Here is a 27717-nt window from a genome sequence, read left to right as displayed (position 1 = left end):
AGGCAAACTGTGAAAGTGACGTGATATGAATGGGTAACGTTGCATACTTTACATAATCTGAAGCCTTTCTGATGAGTCTGCCAACCCTCTCAACACACTCACCCAAAGTCTTACTGTATCTGGTTTCAGGTGAAAGAAGAAATGCTAATGGAAGCTCTTACCACACGGAAAGCAGTGACGGTCGGTGAGAAATTGATTCTGCCATACAAACTCAATGAGGTAAGCTTGTTATTGCTCTGCAATTGAATTAGTTTTTTCACTGGAAAGAAAATTGGTTTATCCACTCAGTAAAAAAGATGCATCAAATTATTGGCTTGGATTTGCGTTGGCATTTGTGGAAATTGTAATCCGAATTTGTAATTTATAATGTTGATGAGGGAACTAGGTAGGTAGGAGGTGAGGATTTTATGGCTCGTGGAAGAATGATGTGGTGGTGAAAGGCATTTCAGGGGTAAGAAGATGTGATTATACTTGAGAAACTTGTTTGGAGGCTGAGGAATGTTTAAATGGTGGTGTTGCATCCTAGGGGGGTGGGGGGTGGGGGGGGGGGGGTTTGGGGTAGAGGAGGGGAACGGAGTGCAAAATTAAGAGCTGGAGAAAGTTAGAAGTATGATTGATCTAGGTCATGTCGAATGCTGGAATTGTGTAAAACTAGATGCAGATGGATTTTTTAATAAGCTCATACTGTTTGACTCCAGTGTGTGCAAGGTTCAAATTTACAACTCTTGCCTTTTGTTGGTGTTGGCAATCAAGTTTCCTCCAAACTGTTGGTTAAATATGTAAATGTTGTGTGAATGATGAAGAAAACCAGCTTTTTCCTGAAAAAGTAGAAGCTTAGTTTTTTTAATGGGGCAAATACCATGTTTTTTTTTACTTCCACTACCGAGGATAGATGGCGGTTATGATTTCACCACTGTTTGTTTGTCCGTCCGTCTGTCTGTCTGTGAATAGGTTCTCTCAAAAAGTTATGGATGGATTCGGATGAAACTTGGACAGGTTGGATGTCTGACAAGAACGAATTGATTCGATTTTGGTGAAGATCCAGATATGGATCCGGATCCGATAATTTGTGATTCTTCACCCTTGAGTGATGGTGCTAAAAACAATGTACAGCATGATATTTCAAAATGTTGTGGATGAGTTACGACAAAACTAGGTGGATGAGTTGGTTGGGTGACTAGAACACACTGATTAGATTTTGGTTCAGGTCCGGATTCACATCAGGCCTTTCTGTGGGATATACATATAACATAAACTGTTCAGCCTGGCAGATGTATGCGCTCTAACGAGTGACGTTCTAGTTTGATTGTGTTATATACGGAATGCCATGCTTGACCCAATTGTATATGTTTATGACTTTGTTTGATTCCTGGAGTGTTGCTTTGCTTTTATTCTTGTTGCGGAAACATCTGGTAAAGGCTTGGTAATGAAATTGATGTATGTCGGCACATTTATTCCCACACAGCATGTGTTGAAGTCTTTGTGAAAGGTTGTGTGCTTACATTTTGCCAGTTTTGTTACGTCAAGCCAGTGTTTGTGGAAAGTTGCTTGACCTGGAGACTTGATCTCTCGTATTGGCTTTTTATCACTACTTTGAGCTGTTCTGTAAAACAAAGAAGCCTTTTTTGTGATGTGTGGACGGCCTTGGCACTTCGACATTTGTAACGTAGCGACAGCGTGCATTCACTTGCACACTGGTAGATGATTGTATGCTGTAGCAATGCCTTTTTCCAAGATAGTGACAGTGTCGTCTTTCTTACGGTACAACTTTGAACTGTTAGGGTTTTTGTTCACTAGAATGGGATTTGTACTCTGAAAAGGAAAATATCAAGCCTGAATGGTTTATGAAGGTTGCCATAAGGCTTGGCTTGAGCCGTCAGCACTGCAGTGCTACTTTGCTACATAAAACTCTGTCCACGTTGATAAACAAGCCATGGATGAATCGGACTACATTGATACCCCACTTATTTGCTGACTGATGCACTTAAGGTCCATGTGTTTAGATTGCTATAACCTTGGCGCATATGTCGCATGAACGCTAGCTAGGAAATTATTATTCTTAACTCTTATTCATTGGGTTCAATAACATGCAGATCACATGACTTCAGTCAGATGGGCTGTAAAATATGGCAGTGCTAGATGCAAGTACTATTTCAGCATAAGGCAACACGGATCAATCATCCCATGTCAAATTTGAGAATGGCTGATGTACTGGGCTTAAGAAGAATTCAGAGAATCTGAAACCTCTGAGCAGATGGAGTGATAACACAAAATCCCTTTGCATTACAGGCAGTTACAGCACGTGACTCGATGGCCAAATCCCTGTACAGTGCCCTTTTTGACTGGATCGTGCTGCGCATCAACCACGCTTTGATGAACAAAATGGAACGGGTACATAATGTGAAGGTGGGTCAAAGCAATGTCCATGTTGTATGTATATATATATATATATATATATATATATATATATATATATATATATATATATATATATATATATATATATATATGTATATATATATGTATATATATATATATATATGTATATATATATGTATATATATATATATATATATATATATATATATATATATATATATATATATATATATATATATATATATATATATATATATATATGTATGTATGTATGTATGTATGTATATATATATATATATATATATATATATATATATATATATATATATATATATATATATATATATATATATATATATCCTTTGTAGATATATATATTTTATATATATAATTCCAAAACACACCTGGTCACAAGTGTGCCTCACTGACTGGGTCCTTAGTCGAGGTCCTCAGCATCATCCCGTTTTGGCCCTTCAACATCGATACGGTCAGCTAAGGTGGGCCAGCTATACTATATATATATATATATATATATATATATATATATATATATATATATATATATATATATATATATATATATATACAGTATATTTATATATATATATGTGTATATATATATATATGTATGTATATATATGTATGTATATATATATTGTTACAGACGCGGTTTTGGATGTTGGTTTACCGAGCGGTTTGGTATGACCGCGTCTGCACAGTTTACCCGATTATACTCGAACGTTGGCCGAGTCGCGCTACGCTAAATCAATTGAGGAAAGGACACAACGGCTGGGTTAAATGACACGACACCAGGGGTACAGTTCTCAAGGGAGGTTATAATATTTGTATGCGGAACGTTGAGATTACAAGGACAAGAGGTACAGCATAGGAAGGTGGGCACTTAATCACGGTCTTATAGTAGCCCCGACAGACCACAGATAAACAGGACAAGACTGACTCACACAGGGATTGATGGCAAGGAAGGGCAGGTAGTCGATGGACAGCACAAGGTGCACCTTGGCTCAGGGACAGGATAGCGCGGTCCAAAAGATGCAGGGAGGTATCGTCGCGCTGGAGGTGGCGTCTGGTTCTCTTCAAGCTGGGGGCGCATCTGACGTCACGTCCGGTAAGTGGCTGCGTATATCCAGCGGGGAGTGACACGCCCTCGGCTCGTTAGCTCCGCCCCAGATGGAATCGGCCCGCCGCTTCTTATTGGGTGCGGGGGGTTACCGGGCTCCGCCCTTGACGAGGGGCCGACAGTCAGCCCCTTCGTGGTTCGTGGTAACCCCGCCGGAGCACATGGGCAATGGCGGCTAACCAAGCCGGAGTGAGGACGCACACTCCCCGCGCGCTGTTGTTGTAGTTGTTGTTGTTGTTGTAGTTTCATGAGGAAGATGGGAGGAGGTATGGGGAGGTCCTAAACTCACTACTGGTGCCATACAATCACATTCTGGTGCAACGAAGAGTCAGAATTAATGGAAACGAGTCCTTAACTGACATAGACTAAGAATAACTAGCAAGATGTCCTATAGTTGTCTACGTGAGATGCGGTGAACCTGGGCACGACATTTAATGGGGGAAAAAGGGGAAGGTCGGTTCTACAGAGTGTTGTTTACAGACAATGGGACTAGGGAATGGGGGATTGGGGATAGTTGGGGAGTATTGGGGAAATAGGGGAATATTTACAAGCGGATATGGATGGAGGCCAAATCCCATATCCGCAACATTGCACCCTTCTCTACCCTCGGGGCGTCCCGACCCGATAAATTTTTACCTACTTTAGTGTGGCACTCAGATGTAGTTCCCTCTACTATTAACTCTACCCTGAGTGCGACAGTTTTACAGATGTTCACAAATGAGTAAATATGTCCCCCTGCGACGTTGCACCCTTCTCCTCACAGAAACACACCCACAGGATAACCGAATCGCGGAAAGAATTCTCAAACTAAACATACAGCCAGCCGGTAGGGAGCATTATTTACACAAGACTACACTGATATTTACACTACGATCCAGGACCTGTTTTTGGAGGAACACATGCAGATGTTATGCATAGAGAGAGCACGCATGCCAGCATCGATACACCAACCCACGAGTGCTCTGTGGCCTTACGGCCTTTAATAATGTGCAGAGCACCCCTTCCAAGCACCAAAAGCACCACCCCATAACACAGTCAGCACCATCCGGTGCACCAATATAATGTATAGTCACCGGTGGTGTCGCAGCCGGCCGATGTTCTGCCGCTGGTCTTGCCTTGGAGCCCACTTGGTGTTCTGGCTTCCTTCAAAAATAAAGAAAGGCGCCAACCGCGTCCATTTCTAAATTGTGGCCGTCAGGGGGCCAACTATAAGTGGTTCACCTCTATGGCATAGGTGCCACGTTGACCCATAGGTCCATCAACGGGTGGTGCTTGCCCGCAAAAGACTGCGGTCCATGGTGGGCGGCCACAAACATTGCGGTCCATATGGTGTATCGATCCCGGCAGCAAGCAGCGAAAGTGCAGGCCCACAACTGCGGAGCCAGCACCTCTCTCTCCTCTCTCTCTGCCCCAAAGCCAGATCCTCGGAGGTGGGAGACAAAAGAAGAAGACAAGTGAGTAAGGTGGTAAGGGCGCAAAAGTGCACGCAACATTAGGTAATGCACACTAGGGGCACATGGGAACCAGGTGAGACAGGTACGTTCCTACCGTACGCCCCCCCCCCCCCCACCAGGTAACCTACATTGCCCCTCCCTTACCCCTTACTGTATCCACAAAACACAACACTACCTATAAACATCTACTTTACAAATCAACAACGTCCCTACTGTCTTCCCCGTTCCTCCCATAAACCAAATTCGTCTTCTCTCCCTCCTAACCAATCAAATTTGCCATTTTCAACTCTCATCAAAATTTGCCATCTCCAACTCAACATCATAATTTGCCATCACCAATTCATCATCAGTCCCTCCTAGGGAGGGAGAGATGGAATCACCCCAATGTCTCATCCACGTCGTGATGCGTCTCACAAATCCAACAGCAATTCTCCTTTCCTGCACACAGAACAAAGAAAACACAGGTGTGGAGTCATCATCACCACAGGTAAGTGGCTGCGTATGGTGCGACAGGTTCATCAATCCTAACTATTTCCTAAATGACTTTAACAACTTTACATTACCCGGGGTCTTTCCCTGCCAATCCATTGGCCAATTTACACTATGGGTTCTAAAAACCAATTCCCATTGACCAAACTGTGGTGCTTTTCAATTTGGGGTCTCACTCCCCCGATTCATCTCCCGGTGCCCTCGCACAATTTCTGGGCTGCGACGTGGAGCTCTCCCAGCCGGTCTACCCACCTGCACACCTCCACCACTGTAGTTGCCACCCGAGCTTACCTGCTCCTCACCCTAACCTATCTACCTGGGGAAGGCCCTCTGGCGCTCTCCCCACTCGGTGCCCTCTCTGGCACTGGGCTGCCCGATCCACACCCGGGATCCTCAGGCACCCACTGACACTAACGGCTCCCAGAGCCCACCTGCGGCCTCACCTGGCCGACATCCTCACAGTGGTGGAGTGCCCAACCAACTACACACACTAACAGGCTACACGCCCAGCCATTTCCACAACACTAATGCACCCATCCGCAATACCATTCTGCAACCGCACCACAAATGCCAATATCCAACCACAATTTACCTATACCCTCTACCTAACACTTACACTACCCGCCCCGGGTACTCGTGAAAGGGGTCCACTCTTCCCCCATCCACACCTTCGCACCATGCACACCACTCCTACCACTTACTCCAACTCTCTCCACACCACTCATTCTCTGCTCCATATATTCCACACACCTGTACTTGCACACCTGTGCTCTCACACCTGGTGCCACCTGCACCCTTCTCTCCCCAAGCGCATTCGCGCTGATCCACAACACTCACTACTCATACACTGCTCCACACTGCTCCACACACCTGTTCAGTTCTCACACAGCATCATCTCATCTAACTACTCCCCTCTGAAACTTGCGCTTCCCAGTCGTCCCTTTAAACTATTGCGCTCCCCCGTCATTATAATCCACACTAATCTACCTGCGTCCCCACTACAGGTATCAGTCACTATCTAACCTTACCGTCACCTAAGGTCATCTTCGCTAGATCCCTATCAATATCCTAACCCACCCGGGCTAGTTTTCACTGCCATACACCCCATAATCTATTGCGCATTTGCCCCACATCATGGGAAGGGTGGCAGGGATGCCACCCTTACCCACCGTCATACGGCGCGAGTGGGACCTTGTGGGACCACCTCGTATGCGAGTCGTTGCCCGCCTGCCGGACCCCGTGCGTCGCCCCTTGCGGGGTCAGCGCGGGGCCGAACCGGCCGGGCCCCCACAGTACATTACCCCCAAGGGGCTCTCGTGCCTCCCCGGTCCCTCCAACAACTACCCCTGTTGGTGTCGATGCATGGGTCACACCTCCGCAACCCGCTACCCATTCCATACCACCACAACCTTGCTCACCCACACCTCGCACCTCTCGTTCCATACCCTCCGGACCAGCCATACACCTCACTCTTGGCCTCTCACGAACATCCGGGTCTATCTCGACCCCCAAGCTTATCAAATCACCTGGCGCATCATACGCACGACCATATTGGTCACCACTTACACCGGGTCCTCTTTCTCTTCGCTTCTCCTCCATCACCTGCGAATCCCTCATCCGGTTAATGAGCACATCATCACGATCCGAACACAGACTTCGGACCAATTCTTTTACCTCCTCCTTTATCTCTTTCTTATCCTCTCTCCGTCGCTTCTTAATTTCGCTCACCCCTTCTTCCACTTCTTCTAATTTCTGCTTCACCTCCTTCATCTCCTCGTGCGCCCCTTTAAGTTCTTCCTCTAACTCCACTTTATTTTTTTCTATGTGCTCCCGCACCTCCCGCTCTTTAACCTCCATCACCTCTACCACCTTGTTCATTTTCCTCGTCAAGTCCTCATGTACCGTCTGACACTCTTTTTTAATTACCCCTACGTCCTTTTTCATCTCCTTCTGCGTCGATTTTAACCCCTCTATTACCGCTGTGTTCTTCTTTACCTGTTCCCCCAACTCCTTTTGTCCCACTGTCAGTTGTTCTACTCCCAGCGTCAACTCCTCTATACCACCTTGCAATTTTACAGTCCCCTTTCTCACCTCCTTCTCCATGCGCTCCTTACAGTGCCTCACCTCCTCGCGCACTCCTCCGACCTCCTCACTCACTCCTCTTCTGATCTCCTCTCCCATCACTTGCATCTCCTGCCCAGATGCCACCCTCATCTGCTCCATTTCCTCCCTGTGAGCATCCAGTTTGGTTTCTACCCCCATTCTGACCTCCTCTATCTGCTGCCCCATTTGTTTAACTTCCCTTTCCGCTTGGTCCCTCATGTCCCTCAATTTGCCTTCCATACTGTTTTCTAACCCCTCTAACCCATTTTTCACTCCCTCTATCTGATTCTCCTGGGCAGCCATTCTATTTTCCACCCCCATTAACCCATGTTTCACCCCTTCTATCCCATTGTCTAACCCCTCTAATTTCTTGTCTAATCCCTCACCGGTACCCCTCGCTTCGTCCCTCATTGCCCCCATTTGGCCCTCTAATCGCTCACTATCAGCCCTCATTCCCACAATTTGGTTTCCCAACCGCTCACTATCAGCCCTCATTCCCACAATTTGGTCTCCCATTCGTTCCATAAGGGCCCTCATTTGCAGGAGGAAAAGGTTCGAATCCACCAGCGGCGCTACCACGGTCACGGGCGTGGTCGCCGTGGACATGTTCGAGGCGCCATTTTGCGCGCCCGCAACCTCGTGCGCGACGACGCTATTTTGCGAATCTGCTACCCTCACTGCTTCGCTCTCCTCTTGTCCCTCATTTTGGTCCTGGATCGACCCTGCCTCACTCTCTTCTACCGGAACCCAGCCGTCTTGGTCTGCCATAGCGCGACTTTCAAAATTCGGGTTTTTTTTTTTTTTTGTAAAACACAATCAAATTTCGCTGTTATAATTTCGAGCGCGTGAAACGCGCTCCGGATCGAATCCCACTTCCCGACACCAAATGTTACAGACGCGGTTTTGGATGTTGGTTTACCGAGCGGTTTGGTATGACCGCGTCTGCACAGTTTACCCGATTATACTCGAACGTTGGCCGAGTCGCGCTACGCTAAATCAATTGAGGAAAGGACACAACGGCTGGGTTAAATGACACGACACCAGGGGTACAGTTCTCAAGACCTCCGGAGGAGGTTATAATATTTGTATGCGGAACGTTGAGATTACAAGGACAAGAGGTACAGCATAGGAAGGTGGGCACTTAATCACGGTCTTATAGTAGCCCCGACAGACCACAGATAAACAGGACAAGACTGACTCACACAGGGATTGATGGCAAGGAAGGGCAGGTAGTCGATGGACAGCACAAGGTGCACCTTGGCTCAGGGACAGGATAGCGCGGTCCAAAAGATGCAGGGAGGTATCGTCGCGCTGGAGGTGGCGTCTGGTTCTCTTCAAGCTGGGGGCGCATCTGACGTCACGTCCGGTAAGTGGCTGCGTATATCCAGCGGGGAGTGACACGCCCTCGGCTCGTTAGCTCCGCCCCAGATGGAATCGGCCCGCCGCTTCTTATTGGGTGCGGGGGGTTACCGGGCTCCGCCCTTGACGAGGGGCCGACAGTCAGCCCCTTCGTGGTAACCCCGCCGGAGCACATGGGCAATGGCGGCTAACCAAGCCGGAGTGAGGACGCACACTCCCTGCGCTCTGTTGTTGTAGTTGTTGTTGTTGTTGTAGTTTCATGAGGAAGATGGGAGGAGGTATGGGGAGGTCCTAAACTCACTACTGGTGCCATACAATCACATTCTGGTGCAACGAAGAGTCAGAATTAATGGAAACGAGTCCTTAACTGACATAGACTAAGAATAACTAGCAAGATGTCCTATAGTTGTCTACGTGAGATGCGGTGAACCTGGGCACGACATTTAATGGGGGAAAAAGGGGAAGGTCGGTTCTACAGAGTGTTGTTTACAGACAATGGGACTAGGGAATGGGGGATTGGGGATAGTTGGGGAGTATTGGGGAAATAGGGGAATATTTACAAGTGGATATGGATGGAGGCCAAATCCCATATCCGCAACAATATGTATATACAGACTTGGCATTTAATATGGAATTTTTTTTTTTTCTTGACTTGGGTTTACTTTCTGAACTCAGTATATCAATCTGGTGAGTTTCTTTTACCCTTCGGTGATGTCTTTGTTGAAAGAACCATGTCACTGATTGTCTTTCGCAGCAAGAAGTCAATAACAGGATTATATCACAGGTGGCGTGACAAAATGTAAGGACAGGTACATTTGACGATTGGCTTCACAATCGGGTATATAAGGGTTGTTGCGTTCTGTATTCGTGGAAAACAACTGCTGCACGTCTACAAAAGTTATTGCCGCTTCCTCTGGAGATGGTCCGTCAACTTGACAATGCTGTTTGTCATGGAGTGGTGGCTTTAATGAGTACCAGCTTGTTGTAAGCAGGGGGGCACTGCATCAGTGGCACAGCCGTGCTTTCGGCAATACTGTAACCAGCAACCACGGGCTGCATACGAAATGATGATAGAAATAGGTCATTCACCGTTCATGGCTCCCCTAATTGAATTGCGTCGGTACCGCAGCAGTGAATGAATGAATGAATGATCGTTTTAAGGCCATTTTCCCCGCTAGAGCGGGGGTTAGCCTTGAGGGCCCCATGACAATCATGGTTCCCTGTTTGAGGCAATGTTTTTATGGCCGGATGCCCTTCCTGACGCCAACCCTTGGTCACGCTCTTACGATGCGCAGGGATACGGTGTACCTATTCTAAATCGGGGTACACCCCGGGATCATTCATCCCAGCAAGCTGGTACTCAATTTGCCGACCTCGGAAGAATGAGAGGCTGAGTCAACTCCCCTGGCGTTAATTCAGCAATCGACTGGGACTCGAACCCAGGATCCTCGGATCCCAAGCCGGCACTCACCGCTAAGCCAACTCATGAAGGAGCGAGAACACATCACAAAAACGAGAAAGAGCAATCAGCGATTGCAGACCCTCGCCAGGATGTTTTCAGTGTTTTTTAAGGTTTTTGTGTTAAAACAAATATGGCGGCCGAACCACGTGACCTTTGACGTCATCAGTTGGCGAAAATCCTCAGAAGTTTCATCCTCAGAAAAAAGAGCTCCCCCGCATTCACAACGGCTCCATAAACAGAAAATGCTGCACCATAAACGTTGTGGGGCACAAATTTGAAATCCACCTTTAATGTTGATTATAATGGGTATTTGGGTTGTTTTGATGCTTTAGAGTAAAATATTATGAATTCTGTTTTTTCACATGTAGTGGCTGTCCATTGGAGTGTTGGATATTTTTGGCTTTGAGGATTTTGAGAACAACAGCTTTGAACAGTTCTGCATAAACTATGCGAACGAATGTCTTCACTACTATTTCAACCAACACGTATTCAAAATTGAGCAGGTAATTTCTTGGATCCCTTCTCTTCTGGTTTGTTTTGGTGCACTTTGAACGATATTTTTGTCAAATTTTGTGGAATATTGTGCGATGGGATTATGCTGTGTTGTCCAATCTCCAAACCAATTGGAATTTTAAAAAGCATTCCTCCCCCCCCCCCCCCCCCCCATGTATGCACTCGTCTGAACTCTCGTCCCACATCGCCCTTGTATTTACCATATGTATGCATTGTTTCAAACCCTTCTTCCACCCTCCTTCCTCTTCCCTCCCCGTCCTCCCTCTTCCCCCCTCCCTTCTGTATGCAACGTGCACACACTGGTCTCGGCACTCTTCCTCTCCACCATCTCCGCGAGAGCAGTCTCTGCTGCTGTTGAAACTTACAAACAAACACAAAACTCTTACATTTCAAACCAAAAGTGTCCACGGCTTTGTTAAGATGTACAGTATTTAAATCTGTTTTCTGTTGAACAAGAGCAGAGATTCTTTTAATAATAACTTGGCAAAGAAATCCAGCAAACATCATTTATATGTGGTATTGAATATGATTTACCAACGTTCACGTCCAGAAGCCTGGACATGGTTAGAATGTTACTTCCAAGTCTCCAAGAGATGAAAAACAGGGACAGGTTTATTCATCAGGTGTGAGGAGGGAAAAGCTTACCAATCGATATAATAAAAAAAAGTCAGTTTGAAATCGACTCTGACCACGTGGTCTGATTTCAGAGAATATTTACATTTATTTTGTACACACGTGGTGGTTTTTGCACCCCTACCTCTCTTCGAACCCAATGTGTATGTAATAAATGGATGGCCTATTTCTTTGTTCTAATGCTGCTGATATTGTTGCCGTATAAATTTCAAAATAATACCTAATCTCAAATATACACCTTCAAACCAGGTCATTTGAGTCGAATGTAAAGAGAAATCCAACTTTGACTTTGTTTTTGTAAGTTGGAGGTTTTTTACCGGCCTGGTCACCCTGGCTCGGAGCCTTTGAAGCATACTTGTCTCAGCTGATGCAATTGTAGGATTCATCTCCCGCTGTTCATGCACTCAATCCTTAGATCTGCTTGCATTGCAATGGCTGGAGGCCCTGGTGGCGTGCCGATGAATCATAGTTCCCGGGTGTGTATTTTGGCCCCGCTGAGATTTGGGAAAGGCCCGTGCACTAATGCACTTCCGCTAAAGGTGACTCCAGTGGCATTCTGGAATGAGTAATCCACTCTTGCCAGGTGACCACATGAAGGAGGCAGAGTAATTCACTTAGCGTGTGGTTGCGTTTCAGTCTGGATCCATAATGACCGTGTAATGCATGGAAACCCCTTGCTGCCTGTTTCCGATTTGCTGGAATACAGTGCGAAAAATGAGATACAAGGCAATGAACAGGTTATGGTGCGAACCACCGTAATGCTCGCGATTTATTTAATCGGCAAGGTAATAGTGTGTCAGTGTGTGTCAGTGTGTCACACACAGATTAATGTTGTCCCAGGCAGAGATTATCGCAATAACGAGATGCACATCAATATTGCAAAAGTAAACTGTGTAATCCTAGTACTCATGATTTAATAATGACTGTTTAATGCTGTTTCTGAAGGTATCGGTTATAATTGTCCCCCGTCGCTCAGCGGAGCGAAAGGGGGACTATGGCTTTCCCCTCCGTCCGTCCGTCCGTCCGTCCGTGCGGGCGGGCGTGTGCGTGTGGGCGTGCGTGCGTAAGCGAAGGACCGCATTCGAATTTGGTGTGTGGGTGCAACCCACGTCAAAATCCAAGATGGCCACCGCCATGTATGTCTGATGCCATGTATGTCTGAACCTTGTAACCTGCATATCTTGAAAAATAAGCGAAGTACAAACTTCTAATCTGGTGTGTGGGTGTATCTCGGCATAAGGACGAGCGCTATTGAAAATTGGGTCGCCACGTCAAAATCCAAGATGGCCGCCACCATATATATGTCTGAAACTTGTGAGCGAAATATCTCGAAAAATAAGCGAAGTACCAACGTCTAATCTGGTGTGTGGGTGTATCTAGGCACAAGGAAGAACGCTGTTTAAAATTGGGTCGCCACGTCAAAATCCAAGATGGCCGCCGCCATGTATGTCTGAACCTTGTGAGATGAATATTTTGAAAAATAAGCGAAGTACCAACTTCTAATTTGGTGTGGGTGTATCTAGGCATAAGGACGAACGCTATTGAAAATTGGGTCGCCACGTCAAAATCCAAGATGGCCGCCGCCATGTATGTCTGAACCTTGTGAGATGAATATTTTGAAAAATAAGCGAAGTACCAACTTCTAATCTGGTGTGTGGGTGTATCTAGGCATAAGGACGAACGCTATTGAAAATTGGGTTGCCACGTCAAAATCCAAGATGGCCGCCACCATATATATGTCTGAAACTTGTGAGCGAAATATCTCGAACAATAAGCGAAGTACCAACGTCTAATCTGGTGTGTGGGTGTATCTATTGGGTCACCACGTCAAAATCCAAGATGGCCGCCACCATATATATGCCTGAACCTTGTGAGCGAAATATCTCGAAAAATAAGCAAAGTACCAACTTCTAATCTGGTGTGTGGGTGTATCTAGGCACACGGAAGAACGCTGTTTAAAATTGGGTCGCCACGTCAAAATCCAAGATGGCCGCCGCCATGTATGTCTGAACCTTGTGAGATGAATATCTTGAAAAATAAGCGAAGTACCAACTTCTAATTTGGTGTGTGGGGGTATCTCGCCATAAGGAAGAACGCTATTGAAAATTGGGTCGCCACGTCAAAATCCAAGATGGCCGCCACCATATATATGTCTGAACCTTGTGAGCGAAATATCTCGGAAAAATAAGCAAAGTACCAACTTCTAATCTGGTGTGTGGGTGTATCTAGGCACACGGAAGAACGCTGCTTAAAATTGGGTCGCCACGTCAAAATCCAAGATGGCCGCCGCCATGTATGTCTGAATCTTGAGAAGAATATCTTGAAAGATAAGCGAAGTACCAACTTCTAATTTGGTGTGTGGGTGTATCTCGGCATAAGGAAGACCGCTATTGTAAAGTGGGTCGCCACGTCAAAATCCAGGACGGCCGCCACCATATATATGTCTGAACCTTGTGAGCGAAATATCTTGAAAAATAAGCGAAGTACCTTCTGGTGTGTGGGTGTATCTAGGCATAAGGAAGAACGCTATTGAAAATTGGGTCGCCACGTCAAAATCCAAGATGGCCGCCTCCATGTATGTCTGACCCTTGTGAGCGAAATATCATATCACAGCATGTTTTCTGCGTGTTCCACTTTGTCAACTCACATCACTTCCCTGACGGGGGACCTCGGCGTAACGCTTGTTATTTTTGTCCCCCGTCGCACCGCGGAGCGAAAGCGGGATTACACTATGGTTTTCCCCTCCGTCCGTGTGTCCGTGTGTCCGTCGGTCCGTGCGTGCGTGCGTGCGTGCGTGCGTACATGCGTGCATACGTGCGTAAGCGAAGGACCGTATTCAAATTTGGTGTGTGGGTGCAACCCACGTCAAAATCCAAGATGGCCGCCGCCATGTATGTCTGATGCCATGTATGTCTGAACCTTGTGAGATGAATATCTTGAAAAATAAGTGAAGTACCAACTTCTAATCTGGTGTGTGGGTGTATCTAGGCATAAGGAAGAACACAACAACAAACAACATGCATTTTAAAGGCCATTTTCCCTGCTAGAGCGGGGGTTAGCCTTGCGGTCCCCATGACAATCTTCTCCATTTTCCCCTATTTTCTGCATCTCTCCTTGTTAACCCCCTTGCCCGCATTTCTTCTTCCACCATCTTTAGCCAAGTCTTTCTCGGTCTTCCCCGTCCTCTGCTACCTTCTACATTCATTTCCATCACTCTTCTCAACCAGTCGCTTTCATCCTTCCTCAACACATGACCAAACCATCTCAACCTGTTCCTCTTCACAGCATCAATCACAGGCTCTATTCCCATCATCTTTCGCAAATCATCATTTGTCTTCCTCTCTCTCAATGATACTCCGCACATCCGTCGAACCATTCGCATTTCCACCCTTTCCAACCTACGTTGCTGCTCTACGCATAAGGAAGAACGCTGTTGAAAATTGGGTCGCCACGTCAAAATCCAAGATGGCCGCCACCATATATATGTCTGAACATTGTGAGTGGAATATCTTGAAAAATAAGCGAAGTACTAACTTCTAATCTGGTGTGTGTGTGTGTGTGTGTGTGTGTGTGTGTGTGTATCTAGGCATAAGGGAGAACGCTATTGAAAATTGGGTCGCCACGTCAAAATCCAAGATGGCCACCACCATATATATGTCTGTACCTTGTGAACGAAATATCTTGAAAAATAAGCGAAGTACCAACTTCTAATCTGGTGTGTGGGTGTATATAGGCATAAGGAAGAACCCTATTGAAAATTGGGTCGCCACGTCAAAATCCAAAATGGCCGCCACCATATATATGTCTGAACCTTGTGAACGAAATATCTTGAAAAATAAGCGAAGTACCAACTTCTAATCTGGTGTGTGTGTGTATCTACGCATAAGGAAGAACGCTGTTTAAAATTGGGTCGCCACGTCAAAATCCAAGATGGCCGCCGCCATGTATGTCTGAACCTTGTGAGATGAATATTTTGAAAAATAAGCGAAGTACCAACTTCTAATTTGGTGTGGGTGTATCTAGGCATAAGGACGAACGCTATTGAAAATTGGGTCGCCACGTCAAAATCCAAGATGGCCGCCGCCATGTATGTCTGAACCTTGTGAGATGAATATTTTGAAAAATAAGCGAAGTACCAACTTCTAATCTGGTGTGTGGGTGTATCTAGGCATAAGGACGAACGCTATTGAAAATTGGGTCGCCACGTCAAAATCCAAGATGGCCGCCACCATATATATGTCTGAAACTTGTGAGCGAAATATCTCGAACAATAAGCGAAGTACCAACGTCTAATCTGGTGTGTGGGTGTATCTATTGGGTCACCACGTCAAAATCCAAGATGGCCGCCACCATATATATGCCTGAACCTTGTGAGCGAAATATCTCGAAAAATAAGCAAAGTACCAACTTCTAATCTGGTGTGTGGGTGTATCTAGGCACACGGAAGAACGCTGTTTAAAATTGGGTCGCCACGTCAAAATCCAAGATGGCCGCCGCCATGTATGTCTGAACCTTGTGAGATGAATATCTTGAAAAATAAGCGAAGTACCAACTTCTAATTTGGTGTGTGGGGGTATCTCGCCATAAGGAAGAACGCTATTGAAAATTGGGTCGCCACGTCAAAATCCAAGATGGCCGCCACCATATATATGTCTGAACCTTGTGAGCGAAATATCTCGGAAAAATAAGCAAAGTACCAACTTCTAATCTGGTGTGTGGGTGTATCTAGGCACACGGAAGAACGCTGCTTAAAATTGGGTCGCCACGTCAAAATCCAAGATGGCCGCCGCCATGTATGTCTGAATCTTGAGAAGAATATCTTGAAAGATAAGCGAAGTACCAACTTCTAATTTGGTGTGTGGGTGTATCTCGGCATAAGGAAGACCGCTATTGTAAAGTGGGTCGCCACGTCAAAATCCAGGACGGCCGCCACCATATATATGTCTGAACCTTGTGAGCGAAATATCTTGAAAAATAAGCGAAGTACCTTCTGGTGTGTGGGTGTATCTAGGCATAAGGAAGAACGCTATTGAAAATTGGGTCGCCACGTCAAAATCCAAGATGGCCGCCTCCATGTATGTCTGACCCTTGTGAGCGAAATATCATATCACAGCATGTTTTCTGCGTGTTCCACTTTGTCAACTCACATCACTTCCCTGACGGGGGACCTCGGCGTAACGCTTGTTATTTTTGTCCCCCGTCGCACCGCGGAGCGAAAGCGGGATTACACTATGGTTTTCCCCTCCGTCCGTGTGTCCGTGTGTCCGTCGGTCCGTGCGTGCGTGCGTGCGTGCGTGCGTACATGCGTGCATACGTGCGTAAGCGAAGGACCGTATTCAAATTTGGTGTGTGGGTGCAACCCACGTCAAAATCCAAGATGGCCGCCGCCATGTATGTCTGATGCCATGTATGTCTGAACCTTGTGAGATGAATATCTTGAAAAATAAGTGAAGTACCAACTTCTAATCTGGTGTGTGGGTGTATCTAGGCATAAGGAAGAACACAACAACAAACAACATGCATTTTAAAGGCCATTTTCCCTGCTAGAGCGGGGGTTAGCCTTGCGGTCCCCATGACAATCTTCTCCATTTTCCCCTATTTTCTGCATCTCTCCTTGTTAACCCCCTTGCCCGCATTTCTTCTTCCACCATCTTTAGCCAAGTCTTTCTCGGTCTTCCCCGTCCTCTGCTACCTTCTACATTCATTTCCATCACTCTTCTCAACCAGTCGCTTTCATCCTTCCTCAACACATGACCAAACCATCTCAACCTGTTCCTCTTCACAGCATCAATCACAGGCTCTATTCCCATCATCTTTCGCAAATCATCATTTGTCTTCCTCTCTCTCAATGATACTCCGCACATCCGTCGAACCATTCGCATTTCCACCCTTTCCAACCTACGTTGCTGCTCTACGCATAAGGAAGAACGCTGTTGAAAATTGGGTCGCCACGTCAAAATCCAAGATGGCCGCCACCATATATATGTCTGAACATTGTGAGTGGAATATCTTGAAAAATAAGCGAAGTACTAACTTCTAATCTGGTGTGTGTGTGTGTGTGTGTGTGTGTGTGTGTGTATCTAGGCATAAGGGAGAACGCTATTGAAAATTGGGTCGCCACGTCAAAATCCAAGATGGCCACCACCATATATATGTCTGTACCTTGTGAACGAAATATCTTGAAAAATAAGCGAAGTACCAACTTCTAATCTGGTGTGTGGGTGTATATAGGCATAAGGAAGAACCCTATTGAAAATTGGGTCGCCACGTCAAAATCCAAAATGGCCGCCACCATATATATGTCTGAACCTTGTGAACGAAATATCTTGAAAAATAAGCGAAGTACCAACTTCTAATCTGGTGTGTGTGTGTATCTACGCATAAGGAAGAACGCTGTTTAAAATTGGGTCGCCACGTCAAAATCCAAGATGGCCGCCGCCATGTATGTCTGAACCTTGTGAGATGAATATTTTGAAAAATAAGCGAAGTACCAACTTCTAATTTGGTGTGGGTGTATCTAGGCATAAGGACGAACGCTATTGAAAATTGGGTCGCCACGTCAAAATCCAAGATGGCCGCCGCCATGTATGTCTGAACCTTGTGAGATGAATATTTTGAAAAATAAGCGAAGTACCAACTTCTAATCTGGTGTGTGGGTGTATCTAGGCATAAGGACGAACGCTATTGAAAATTGGGTCGCCACGTCAAAATCCAAGATGGCCGCCACCATATATATGTCTGAAACTTGTGAGCGAAATATCTCGAACAATAAGCGAAGTACCAACGTCTAATCTGGTGTGTGGGTGTATCTATTGGGTCACCACGTCAAAATCCAAGATGGCCGCCACCATATATATGCCTGAACCTTGTGAGCGAAATATCTCGAAAAATAAGCAAAGTACCAACTTCTAATCTGGTGTGTGGGTGTATCTAGGCACACGGAAGAACGCTGTTTAAAATTGGGTCGCCACGTCAAAATCCAAGATGGCCGCCGCCATGTATGTCTGAACCTTGTGAGATGAATATCTTGAAAAATAAGCGAAGTACCAACTTCTAATTTGGTGTGTGGGGGTATCTCGCCATAAGGAAGAACGCTATTGAAAATTGGGTCGCCACGTCAAAATCCAAGATGGCCGCCACCATATATATGTCTGAACCTTGTGAGCGAAATATCTCGGAAAAATAAGCAAAGTACCAACTTCTAATCTGGTGTGTGGGTGTATCTAGGCACACGGAAGAACGCTGCTTAAAATTGGGTCGCCACGTCAAAATCCAAGATGGCCGCCGCCATGTATGTCTGAATCTTGAGAAGAATATCTTGAAAGATAAGCGAAGTACCAACTTCTAATTTGGTGTGTGGGTGTATCTCGGCATAAGGAAGACCGCTATTGTAAAGTGGGTCGCCACGTCAAAATCCAGGACGGCCGCCACCATATATATGTCTGAACCTTGTGAGCGAAATATCTTGAAAAATAAGCGAAGTACCTTCTGGTGTGTGGGTGTATCTAGGCATAAGGAAGAACGCTATTGAAAATTGGGTCGCCACGTCAAAATCCAAGATGGCCGCCTCCATGTATGTCTGACCCTTGTGAGCGAAATATCATATCACAGCATGTTTTCTGCGTGTTCCACTTTGTCAACTCACATCACTTCCCTGACGGGGGACCTCGGCGTAACGCTTGTTATTTTTGTCCCCCGTCGCACCGCGGAGCGAAAGCGGGATTACACTATGGTTTTCCCCTCCGTCCGTGTGTCCGTGTGTCCGTCGGTCCGTGCGTGCGTGCGTGCGTGCGTGCGTACATGCGTGCATACGTGCGTAAGCGAAGGACCGTATTCAAATTTGGTGTGTGGGTGCAACCCACGTCAAAATCCAAGATGGCCGCCGCCATGTATGTCTGATGCCATGTATGTCTGAACCTTGTGAGATGAATATCTTGAAAAATAAGTGAAGTACCAACTTCTAATCTGGTGTGTGGGTGTATCTAGGCATAAGGAAGAACACAACAACAAACAACATGCATTTTAAAGGCCATTTTCCCTGCTAGAGCGGGGGTTAGCCTTGCGGTCCCCATGACAATCTTCTCCATTTTCCCCTATTTTCTGCATCTCTCCTTGTTAACCCCCTTGCCCGCATTTCTTCTTCCACCATCTTTAGCCAAGTCTTTCTCGGTCTTCCCCGTCCTCTGCTACCTTCTACATTCATTTCCATCACTCTTCTCAACCAGTCGCTTTCATCCTTCCTCAACACATGACCAAACCATCTCAACCTGTTCCTCTTCACAGCATCAATCACAGGCTCTATTCCCATCATCTTTCGCAAATCATCATTTGTCTTCCTCTCTCTCAATGATACTCCGCACATCCGTCGAACCATTCGCATTTCCACCCTTTCCAACCTACGTTGCTGCTCTACGCATAAGGAAGAACGCTGTTGAAAATTGGGTCGCCACGTCAAAATCCAAGATGGCCGCCACCATATATATGTCTGAACATTGTGAGTGGAATATCTTGAAAAATAAGCGAAGTACTAACTTCTAATCTGGTGTGTGTGTGTGTGTGTGTGTGTGTGTGTGTGTGTGTGTGTGTATCTAGGCATAAGGGAGAACGCTATTGAAAATTGGGTCGCCACGTCAAAATCCAAGATGGCCACCACCATATATATGTCTGTACCTTGTGAACGAAATATCTTGAAAAATAAGCGAAGTACCAACTTCTAATCTGGTGTGTGGGTGTATATAGGCATAAGGAAGAACCCTATTGAAAATTGGGTCGCCACGTCAAAATCCAAAATGGCCGCCACCATATATATGTCTGAACCTTGTGAACGAAATATCTTGAAAAATAAGCGAAGTACCAACTTCTAATCTGGTGTGTGTGTGTATCTACGCATAAGGAAGAACGCTATTGAAAATTGGGTCGCCACGTCAAAATCCAAGATGGCCGCCGCCATGTATGTCTGAACCTTGTGAGCGGAATATCTTGAAAAATAAGCGAAGTACCAACTTCTAATCTGGTGTGTGTGTGTATCTACGCATAAGGAAGAACGCTATTGAAAATTGGTTCGCCACGTCAACATCCAAGATGGCCGCCTCCATGTATGTCTGAACCTTGTGAGCGAAATATCATATCATAGCATGTTTTCTGCGTCTTCCACTTTGTCAACTCACATCACTTCCCCGACGGGGGACCTAGGCGTAAGGCTTGTCATGATTTACTTTTTCAGATATTTCTGCACCAACACCGAAAAGTAGAAGTAACTAATAATGACTGTTTGCCAAAGTTCCAAATCTTGTATTGTTTACTTTTTTTTTTTTTTTTTTTTTTTTGAGGTATACTGAATCGAGGCTCGTGAAAGAGCTAAAATTGATACAATTTTGATACAATTGATACAAATTTTGATACACTTGATACAATTGCACATTCACGAAGTATGTTTTTATACACATAGTCTCGGCTCGTGGAAGAGCGAGAACATGGAACGGATCAGGACGCAACAGAACAAAAGGAACAGTAGAGAGAGGGAGGAAACGCCAACGGCAGGGTTTAAGGACAAGATAGAGGAAAACAGCCAAACAATGAATGTGTGGAGGAATGGGGGTCAGGAAAGGACGCATGGGGTGGAAAAAATGGATACAGAAGGAAACTGAGGGATAAACTAGAAATTTGGAAGGAGGTGGGATTGGGGTGGGATTAGCGGGCGTAGAAAATATCATGGTTTTGGGTTGAGGGTGATCTGAGAGGGTGGTGAACAGTTTTCTTGAAGACCAGGAGGGAAGAATGAGATTGAAGGGGATGTGGAAGTTGGTTCCACAGGTGGGAAAAACGAGGAGCAAATGAGTGTAAGTGAGCAGAAAGCCTGGGTTTTGATAGTTTACCAGAAGAGGATTGATAGTGGACTGTGGGTGTCCTGCAGAAACCTGTGGAGACAAAGCATGGAAAGAGCAGATAGTGCAAGACCGCCAAGGAGGTGGTAGAAGACAGAGACCACTGACCTGTCTGCAATGGAAAAGTGATAAGCCCATAGACAGCCTCAGCACGAGAAATTCCAATGATCTTGACATCCCTAGTTTTGATGCGTCGAGGTAAGCAAGGTTCGCACAGGAGTCAGCCCAGATGGGATTGCATCAAGCTGTGGATAGGAGTTCTGGTGTGCCAAGGATGGACCTTCGTATTGCGGAGGATGCCCAGTCGGCGATTGACTTTGGAGGCTGAAATGGGGTTTTCCCAAGAAAGATCATGGCTGATAATGAGACCCAGGAGTTTGAGTGACTAAAGATCCTCAAGAGGATTGTTAAGAAAGCAGATGGGAGACAGTCCTTGTATAGAAAGAGAGAGCGAGAGACAGAGATTTGTCAGGATTGAAAGACGTATTCCAAGTGTTTTAACAGCTTTTCTCAACGCCTGAAGAGAAGGAAGACTGCTGCCTGCCAATCTGAAGGATGTAACGGCAGAGGGTGGACTCATTAACAAATAGATAAAGGGGATTGATCCTTCGTGACTGTTGTTTCTCAATCTATCGAATGCTTTTATAATTGATATTTTCCAGTTGGTTTCACCCAAACACAGAACTTAATTCTGTTTTATTCAAGTGTTGTAACACGCATACAAACTTTGATGATGCTCCGTGATCAAACTAGCCAGGGAACCAATTGATCCCTGACTTTTTGCAAAAGTAATACCATCGATCCTTAATATTCCCATGCTGCTGAAGGACAGTTTGCTGCCTTAACATTCCCTTTTAAGACAAGAATGTAGCTCTTGTAGCATCCAAGCCTGTTCGGGGATTGCAGGATAGCCTTCGAGGTATGTGCACTCACCTTTCGGCTGTCTAGCCTGGGTTCGAACCTTGGCCCAGTTATAAACCGTTCCCAGAGTGTGCGCTGTCCATCGGATGGACGTTAAGCCGAAGGACACGTCTGAAAGCACTCGTCGTTGATAGACATCAACAATCTGACAGTGTCTCCTGCAAAGAGTAGGCATGCTATTGCCGGCACCCTGGCCGAATTCCAAATTCTGACCTGATTGACTGCTGGGATGACAACAGCAAAGCACCCAGAACAACCTTTGCCCAATAACTGCTTCAGCAGCACAGGCATTCTGTAAAGAGTATGGTACTTTTGATTGATTGAATTCTGATTGACCTAAACTAAACAGGTCACGGATGAGCAAATTATTGCTGACTGATGTTAACTCTCCTTGAGATTAATCTGGCATGATGATTTGAATATTCAGAATTCTGTTTTTGAATTTGAAACTATACCGTGCAGCAGTGTTTTAATACTTTTTCGATTGATTGTAATATGAACAAACCCTGAAGGTCGTCATGTTCTTCATTCGTTCGGTTTGTATGTTTGCCACTCTTCCCCAACTCGTCTACTTTGGACCTTGTCATTTAAAAAAGATATATTCAATAACATTCGAGCATTTGTGCACTTGAACCTGGAACTTTATTGGCATTTTCAAAAGTTTTTATGGCAATTTTGATCCATTGCCATTATGACTTTGATGTTTCCATTAATTGGGCAACATCAAAGAAAGGGGGATGTAAATGAGATGTGGAATTCTTCAACCAAACAAAAGCACCAATAAGCAATGTTGGAATGCATGACAAATGCAACTTCAAAAATCCACCAAAAAACCCAAATCAGCGGATACCAAAATATATATTTTTGATTTTTGTAGATCTCATCAAGAGCTGTCCAACAATATATTTGGGCAGTTTTATTTTTGATACCCCCCCTCCATATGTGTTATTTTGGCCTATGCTTAATAAAAAATGCCAAAAATTTAAATTTCAGGGGGTTAATGACCAGTGGGATGACTAGAAACCAAACGTGTCTTACAGAATTTGGAAGACTGGGCCATACAGTTCTTCCAGCAATACCAGTATATTAGCACCTGCATCCCCATACAGGGTAAAGGATTAGGTTTAGGTTCAAATCAAATTCACTTATCTTTTGTCTGGAAACTTGCCTAAGGTGAGTTAGGGTGTGTGTGTGTGTGTGTGTGTGTGTGTGTGTGTGTGTGTGTGTGTGTGTGTGTGTGTGTGTGTGTGTGTGTGTGTGTGTGTGTGTGTGTGTGTGTGTGTGTGTGTGTGTGTGTGTGTGTGTGTGTGTGTGTGTGTGTGTGTGTGTGTACGTACTTACGTACGTACACCAATTCTCATACATGTGTTTTTTGAAAGCTCTATTCATTATGAGTCAAACGACGTGCACACGATGGGAGCATGTAATTTGAGCCCAGGGTTATTTTTCTGGTCAAGTCCACTTTAGTTGACGTTTGTCAGGTCAAAGAGTTAAAAAACAAATTGAAGAATGACTTGCCTTTTTTAAAACTCAGTGGCTCCCAAAAACTCCCAGGTGAATTTCTCCAGCAAAATCTGAGTGTGTTGGGAAAACGGCTCTGCTTGAGAGTACGGAATGGCCAGAAATGAGTTATTGCCGGCACACTGAACAAATGACAAATTCCTGACACCTTCAGTTGAACAGCCAAGCCTATCCCACAATGATGGAGTAATTGGGATGATGATGATGATGGTGGTAGTGGTCGTCGTGGTGGTGGTGGTGGTGGTGGTAGTAGTAGTAGTAGTAGTAGTAGTAGTAGTAGTAGTAGTAGTAGTAGCAGTAGTAGTAGTAGTAGCAGTAGTAGTAGTAGTATAAGTAGTAGTAGCAGTAGTAGTGTTATGATATCTTGTATGGATAATCGCACAGATTAACATAAGATAGCAATTGTTTGTTTGTCTTTACTTCCTGACATTGCAGCTCTGTAGTTCATCAGACGCTCTATTATCCACTGTTCCTTGTTACTATGGCAGCATGCTTTCAGTTTTTGCCTGGATATTCTCACCGAATACCTTGGGATTTTATCTCTCAAGGAATGTTAATTTATTTGCTTTGCAAAAGGAAATTTCCAACAACTTGTCTGTTTGATATGGTACAAAAGGTCTTGAGAAGTATGCAATCTGAGGAGGTATGTTATGGTGTGTCTGTTTCTGGTTAATTATTTTACAAGCAGTTATATTTTTATTCGAGGTGTAAATGGTTGATGAAATGATGGAGTGAACCTCAAAAGTTAGATCTCAAGACATTCTCCAAGCTAATATATCTGACGTTCAACTGTTTCGCTCTGTCTTTGGCGAAAAGTTTTGATCCTCTGGGAAACCTTTGTTTTCTTTCAGGTGGGATTTGTGTTGAAAGGTCGCTTTATATCCGTCTTCAGTTTCGTAGAATCGTCCGTTCTGTGGAGTTTAGCCTGTCATGTGGTTTCTTACATAGCAAACTAGCTCCTTCCCTTCCACTTACCAGGATAGCTGATGTAACAGTGGGCTAAGGTAAGGTCAGAGTTTACATTTCACCGTTGAGCTGTCTAGCCTGGGTTTTATTCCCAACCCAACTATAAACCGTTGCTCTGGTGATTCACAAACAGGGCGTTGCATCAATGAGTACACTGGCCTTCGTTGGAGCGATAAGCTGGGTATCCCTGCTGAGCTAACATTCGCCGGTGTATTTCGCAATAATACGCTGTCATGTCATGTCATGTCATGTACCGCCACCCTGGTCAAATTCAAAATTCCTGATGTGACTACTGCTGGGAAGAGAAATGGTAAAACACCCAGTGTTTCTTTGCCATGATGCTGCTTTCATCGTAACTTTGAACCTAGGTTTGTGTTGTCTTGTAATGGCATTACTATAAATTTGAGAGAATATTGTGTAATTTTGTAATTTGTTGTGATAAGATTTCATGGTGTTGAGGGAAGGTGAATTTGTTTTCACTTTGACTTTTCTTCTCTTCTCATCTTCCTTCCTCTTTTTCTCTTCATTCTCTTCCTACTTATTTTCTATAGTTCTAATAAAACAGTTTTTGTTATAACTTAAGTAACTAAATATGCTAGGATGCATGTCAAATTATCTATTATCGTGATTTAGTGACCTCTCACCTCTTACCCTTGGGATGTTCAGGGTATTTTGTACTTTGGGGGATTCTCGATCCCCAGAACTGGACTATTTTGCTGTTTTTGATGCAAGTGTAAAATTTGTTGCACAAGAGGATTTCCTCCCGTTTTGCCTCAAAATAGTTTTTAATGAAGTTGATTTGGCCATTTTTCCACCCTCTCACTCTTATGACCCAATGTACCAGCTGGCTGCTGTGAAAGTTCATTTGATTAATTGAAAAGTCTATTGCATCATCATTGGTATTTGCTGATAAATTTGTGTTGTCTTTTATTTTTATTTTTTTAAAATTTATTTATTTATTTTTGTATACAAAGTCGAGGCCATGCAAGAGCTAACACATACACACAAGCATAAACATAGACAGAAACACATGAAACATAATAAAGGGAGTGGGAGACAAGAGGGGGAGAGAGAGAGGAAAGCACAACAACAGTAGAGAACAGGGACATTGGGAGATCTATGGAAGAGAGAGGGCTGGGTGGGGTACACGGGATAAACAAGGTGGACACTACAAGGACTTTCAGTAAAGAAAATGGAATTTGAAGAAGGTGGGTTTGGGGTGGATTAACGGGGGTAGAAAAGATCAAGTTTTTGGATGGGGGAAGATGTGATATGGTGGTGAACAGCTGTTTTGAAAACCTGGAGACTTGGAGGTTTTGAAGACCTGGAGTTTTGATTGAAACAAGTCAAATATTCTTTCTCTTGCAATGAAGAGACTACCAAATCCTCCTTTCAGCTTATGTTAACTTTTCCAGCAGTTGTAATCTTTTGAGTATTTAATTATTAAATGACCTTCCATGGGTAGACCACATTTCCAAACAAGCCTTTGAAGTTTGATGTTGACTGGGTATATTATGTCCTTTTTCAGAGCCTCTGAGCTCTTCAGAAATGTACTAGGTTTTTGTGTGTGGTGTCATTGAATGACAATTCAAACGTAGGACGATGACTCCATTAAACAACCTTGCATTTGTGATAGCATCCAAAACGAAGGTTATTTTCTTTTTTTCTTGCGAGCAAGAATTGCTGCGGAGCCATGTTGAGAATACAACAGACATACAAGCAAATTATATCACAACACACAAGGATTCCTATATAACTGAATCAGCAAATCAAAAGACAAGTTAGAAGGCGGAAAATGAAGCATCAATATAAATCGGGTTGCACCAAGTTGACATTGATCCAATAAGGTGTAAATTAGCCCAATAGTCTGAAAAACCCTCTTTTCCTTTTTGCAAACGACATCACATTGTGTTGTACAGCCCTTCCATCCCTCTGCGAGGCAGATGGATCTCTCTATGCTGATCTGGAAATGATTAGATACTGGTCTAATAAATTATACTGGATTAGATACTGGAAATGGAACGTCCTTCAATCCGGGGAAATCTCAGTCTCACCCTTTCGTTCCAAACGGATTATCAAAGGAACCCACCTATTTCCTTGGTCATCCATTGGAAGAGATTGTCTCTTGAACATTTGGTTTCACAATCAGCCATGACCTTTCCTGGACCGACCACATAGCAAAGCTCACCACTGTCGGTCCGTCTTTCTTTGGAAAATCAGAGCTACTCACAGTCTACAAGGCCTTTGTCCGTAGCTCCCTGCTATGGGCTGGTGCCCCAACCTCACATTTATCTCTCCTGCATTCTGTGAAATTTAAAGCTCTCAAAATTATTGGCATCTCTCATAATGGGGATGAAACAAAGGTCTGTGGGCCACATCAGAGGTAGGTCAGTGGTCTCCCGGTTCTCTACCCTCCGTCTCAGCATCCGACCCTCCCCATCTTCTCGCAGGCCTAGCAAGCAGGCCTGCACTGATGTCATTTTTGAGAGCTTACAGATGCCTCTTTGAGACCACCATTACATTACTTTGGTTGGTACCTGAAAGGATGAAAGGATTGATCCCTCTGCTCTCTCGGCCCTCTGACTCTTCACATCTCCGGTATGTGTTCTACAAATTTTCATTGAACTCCCAAAATCCGCATTTACCGTCCACCTCCGCTCTTTTTTTTTTGTCTTTTCTCCCATTTAAGGAACAACCTTCCTGAAGCTGTTCAATCCTACACTTCCCTCCAGGACTTCAGGTTAGAAGGAAAACCACAATTTCATGTTGTTTCCTTCAGTCTGGATCCATAATGTCCATGTAATGCATGGAAACCCCTTGCTGCCTGTTCCCGATTTGCTGGAATACAGTGTGGAAAAATTAGATACAAGGCAATAAACAGGTTATGCTGCTGCA

General features: G+C 44.8%; 1 protein-coding gene across 8 annotated transcripts in view; it reads left to right on the top strand.

The window, feature by feature from the left end:
- Nucleotides 1-27717, top strand: part of LOC137421000 (unconventional myosin-IXa) — a 285807-nt gene that overhangs the window by 112669 nt on the left and 145421 nt on the right. For all 8 annotated transcript variants that reach the window (XM_078772058.1, XM_078772064.1, XM_078772060.1 and 5 more), the window contains 3 exons: nt 130-219; nt 2290-2406; nt 10753-10887. In XM_078772058.1, coding sequence (XP_078628184.1) covers nt 130-219; nt 2290-2406; nt 10753-10887 — 342 coding nt within the window. The remainder of the gene's footprint in view (nt 1-129; nt 220-2289; nt 2407-10752; nt 10888-27717) is intronic.

This window comes from Myxine glutinosa, chromosome 2 (assembly GCF_964187855.1).
Source record: "Myxine glutinosa chromosome 2, kmMyxGlut1.1, whole genome shotgun sequence".
Taxonomy (NCBI): domain Eukaryota; kingdom Metazoa; phylum Chordata; class Myxini; order Myxiniformes; family Myxinidae; genus Myxine; species Myxine glutinosa.
This window is presented reverse-complemented; position numbering and strand designations above follow the sequence as displayed.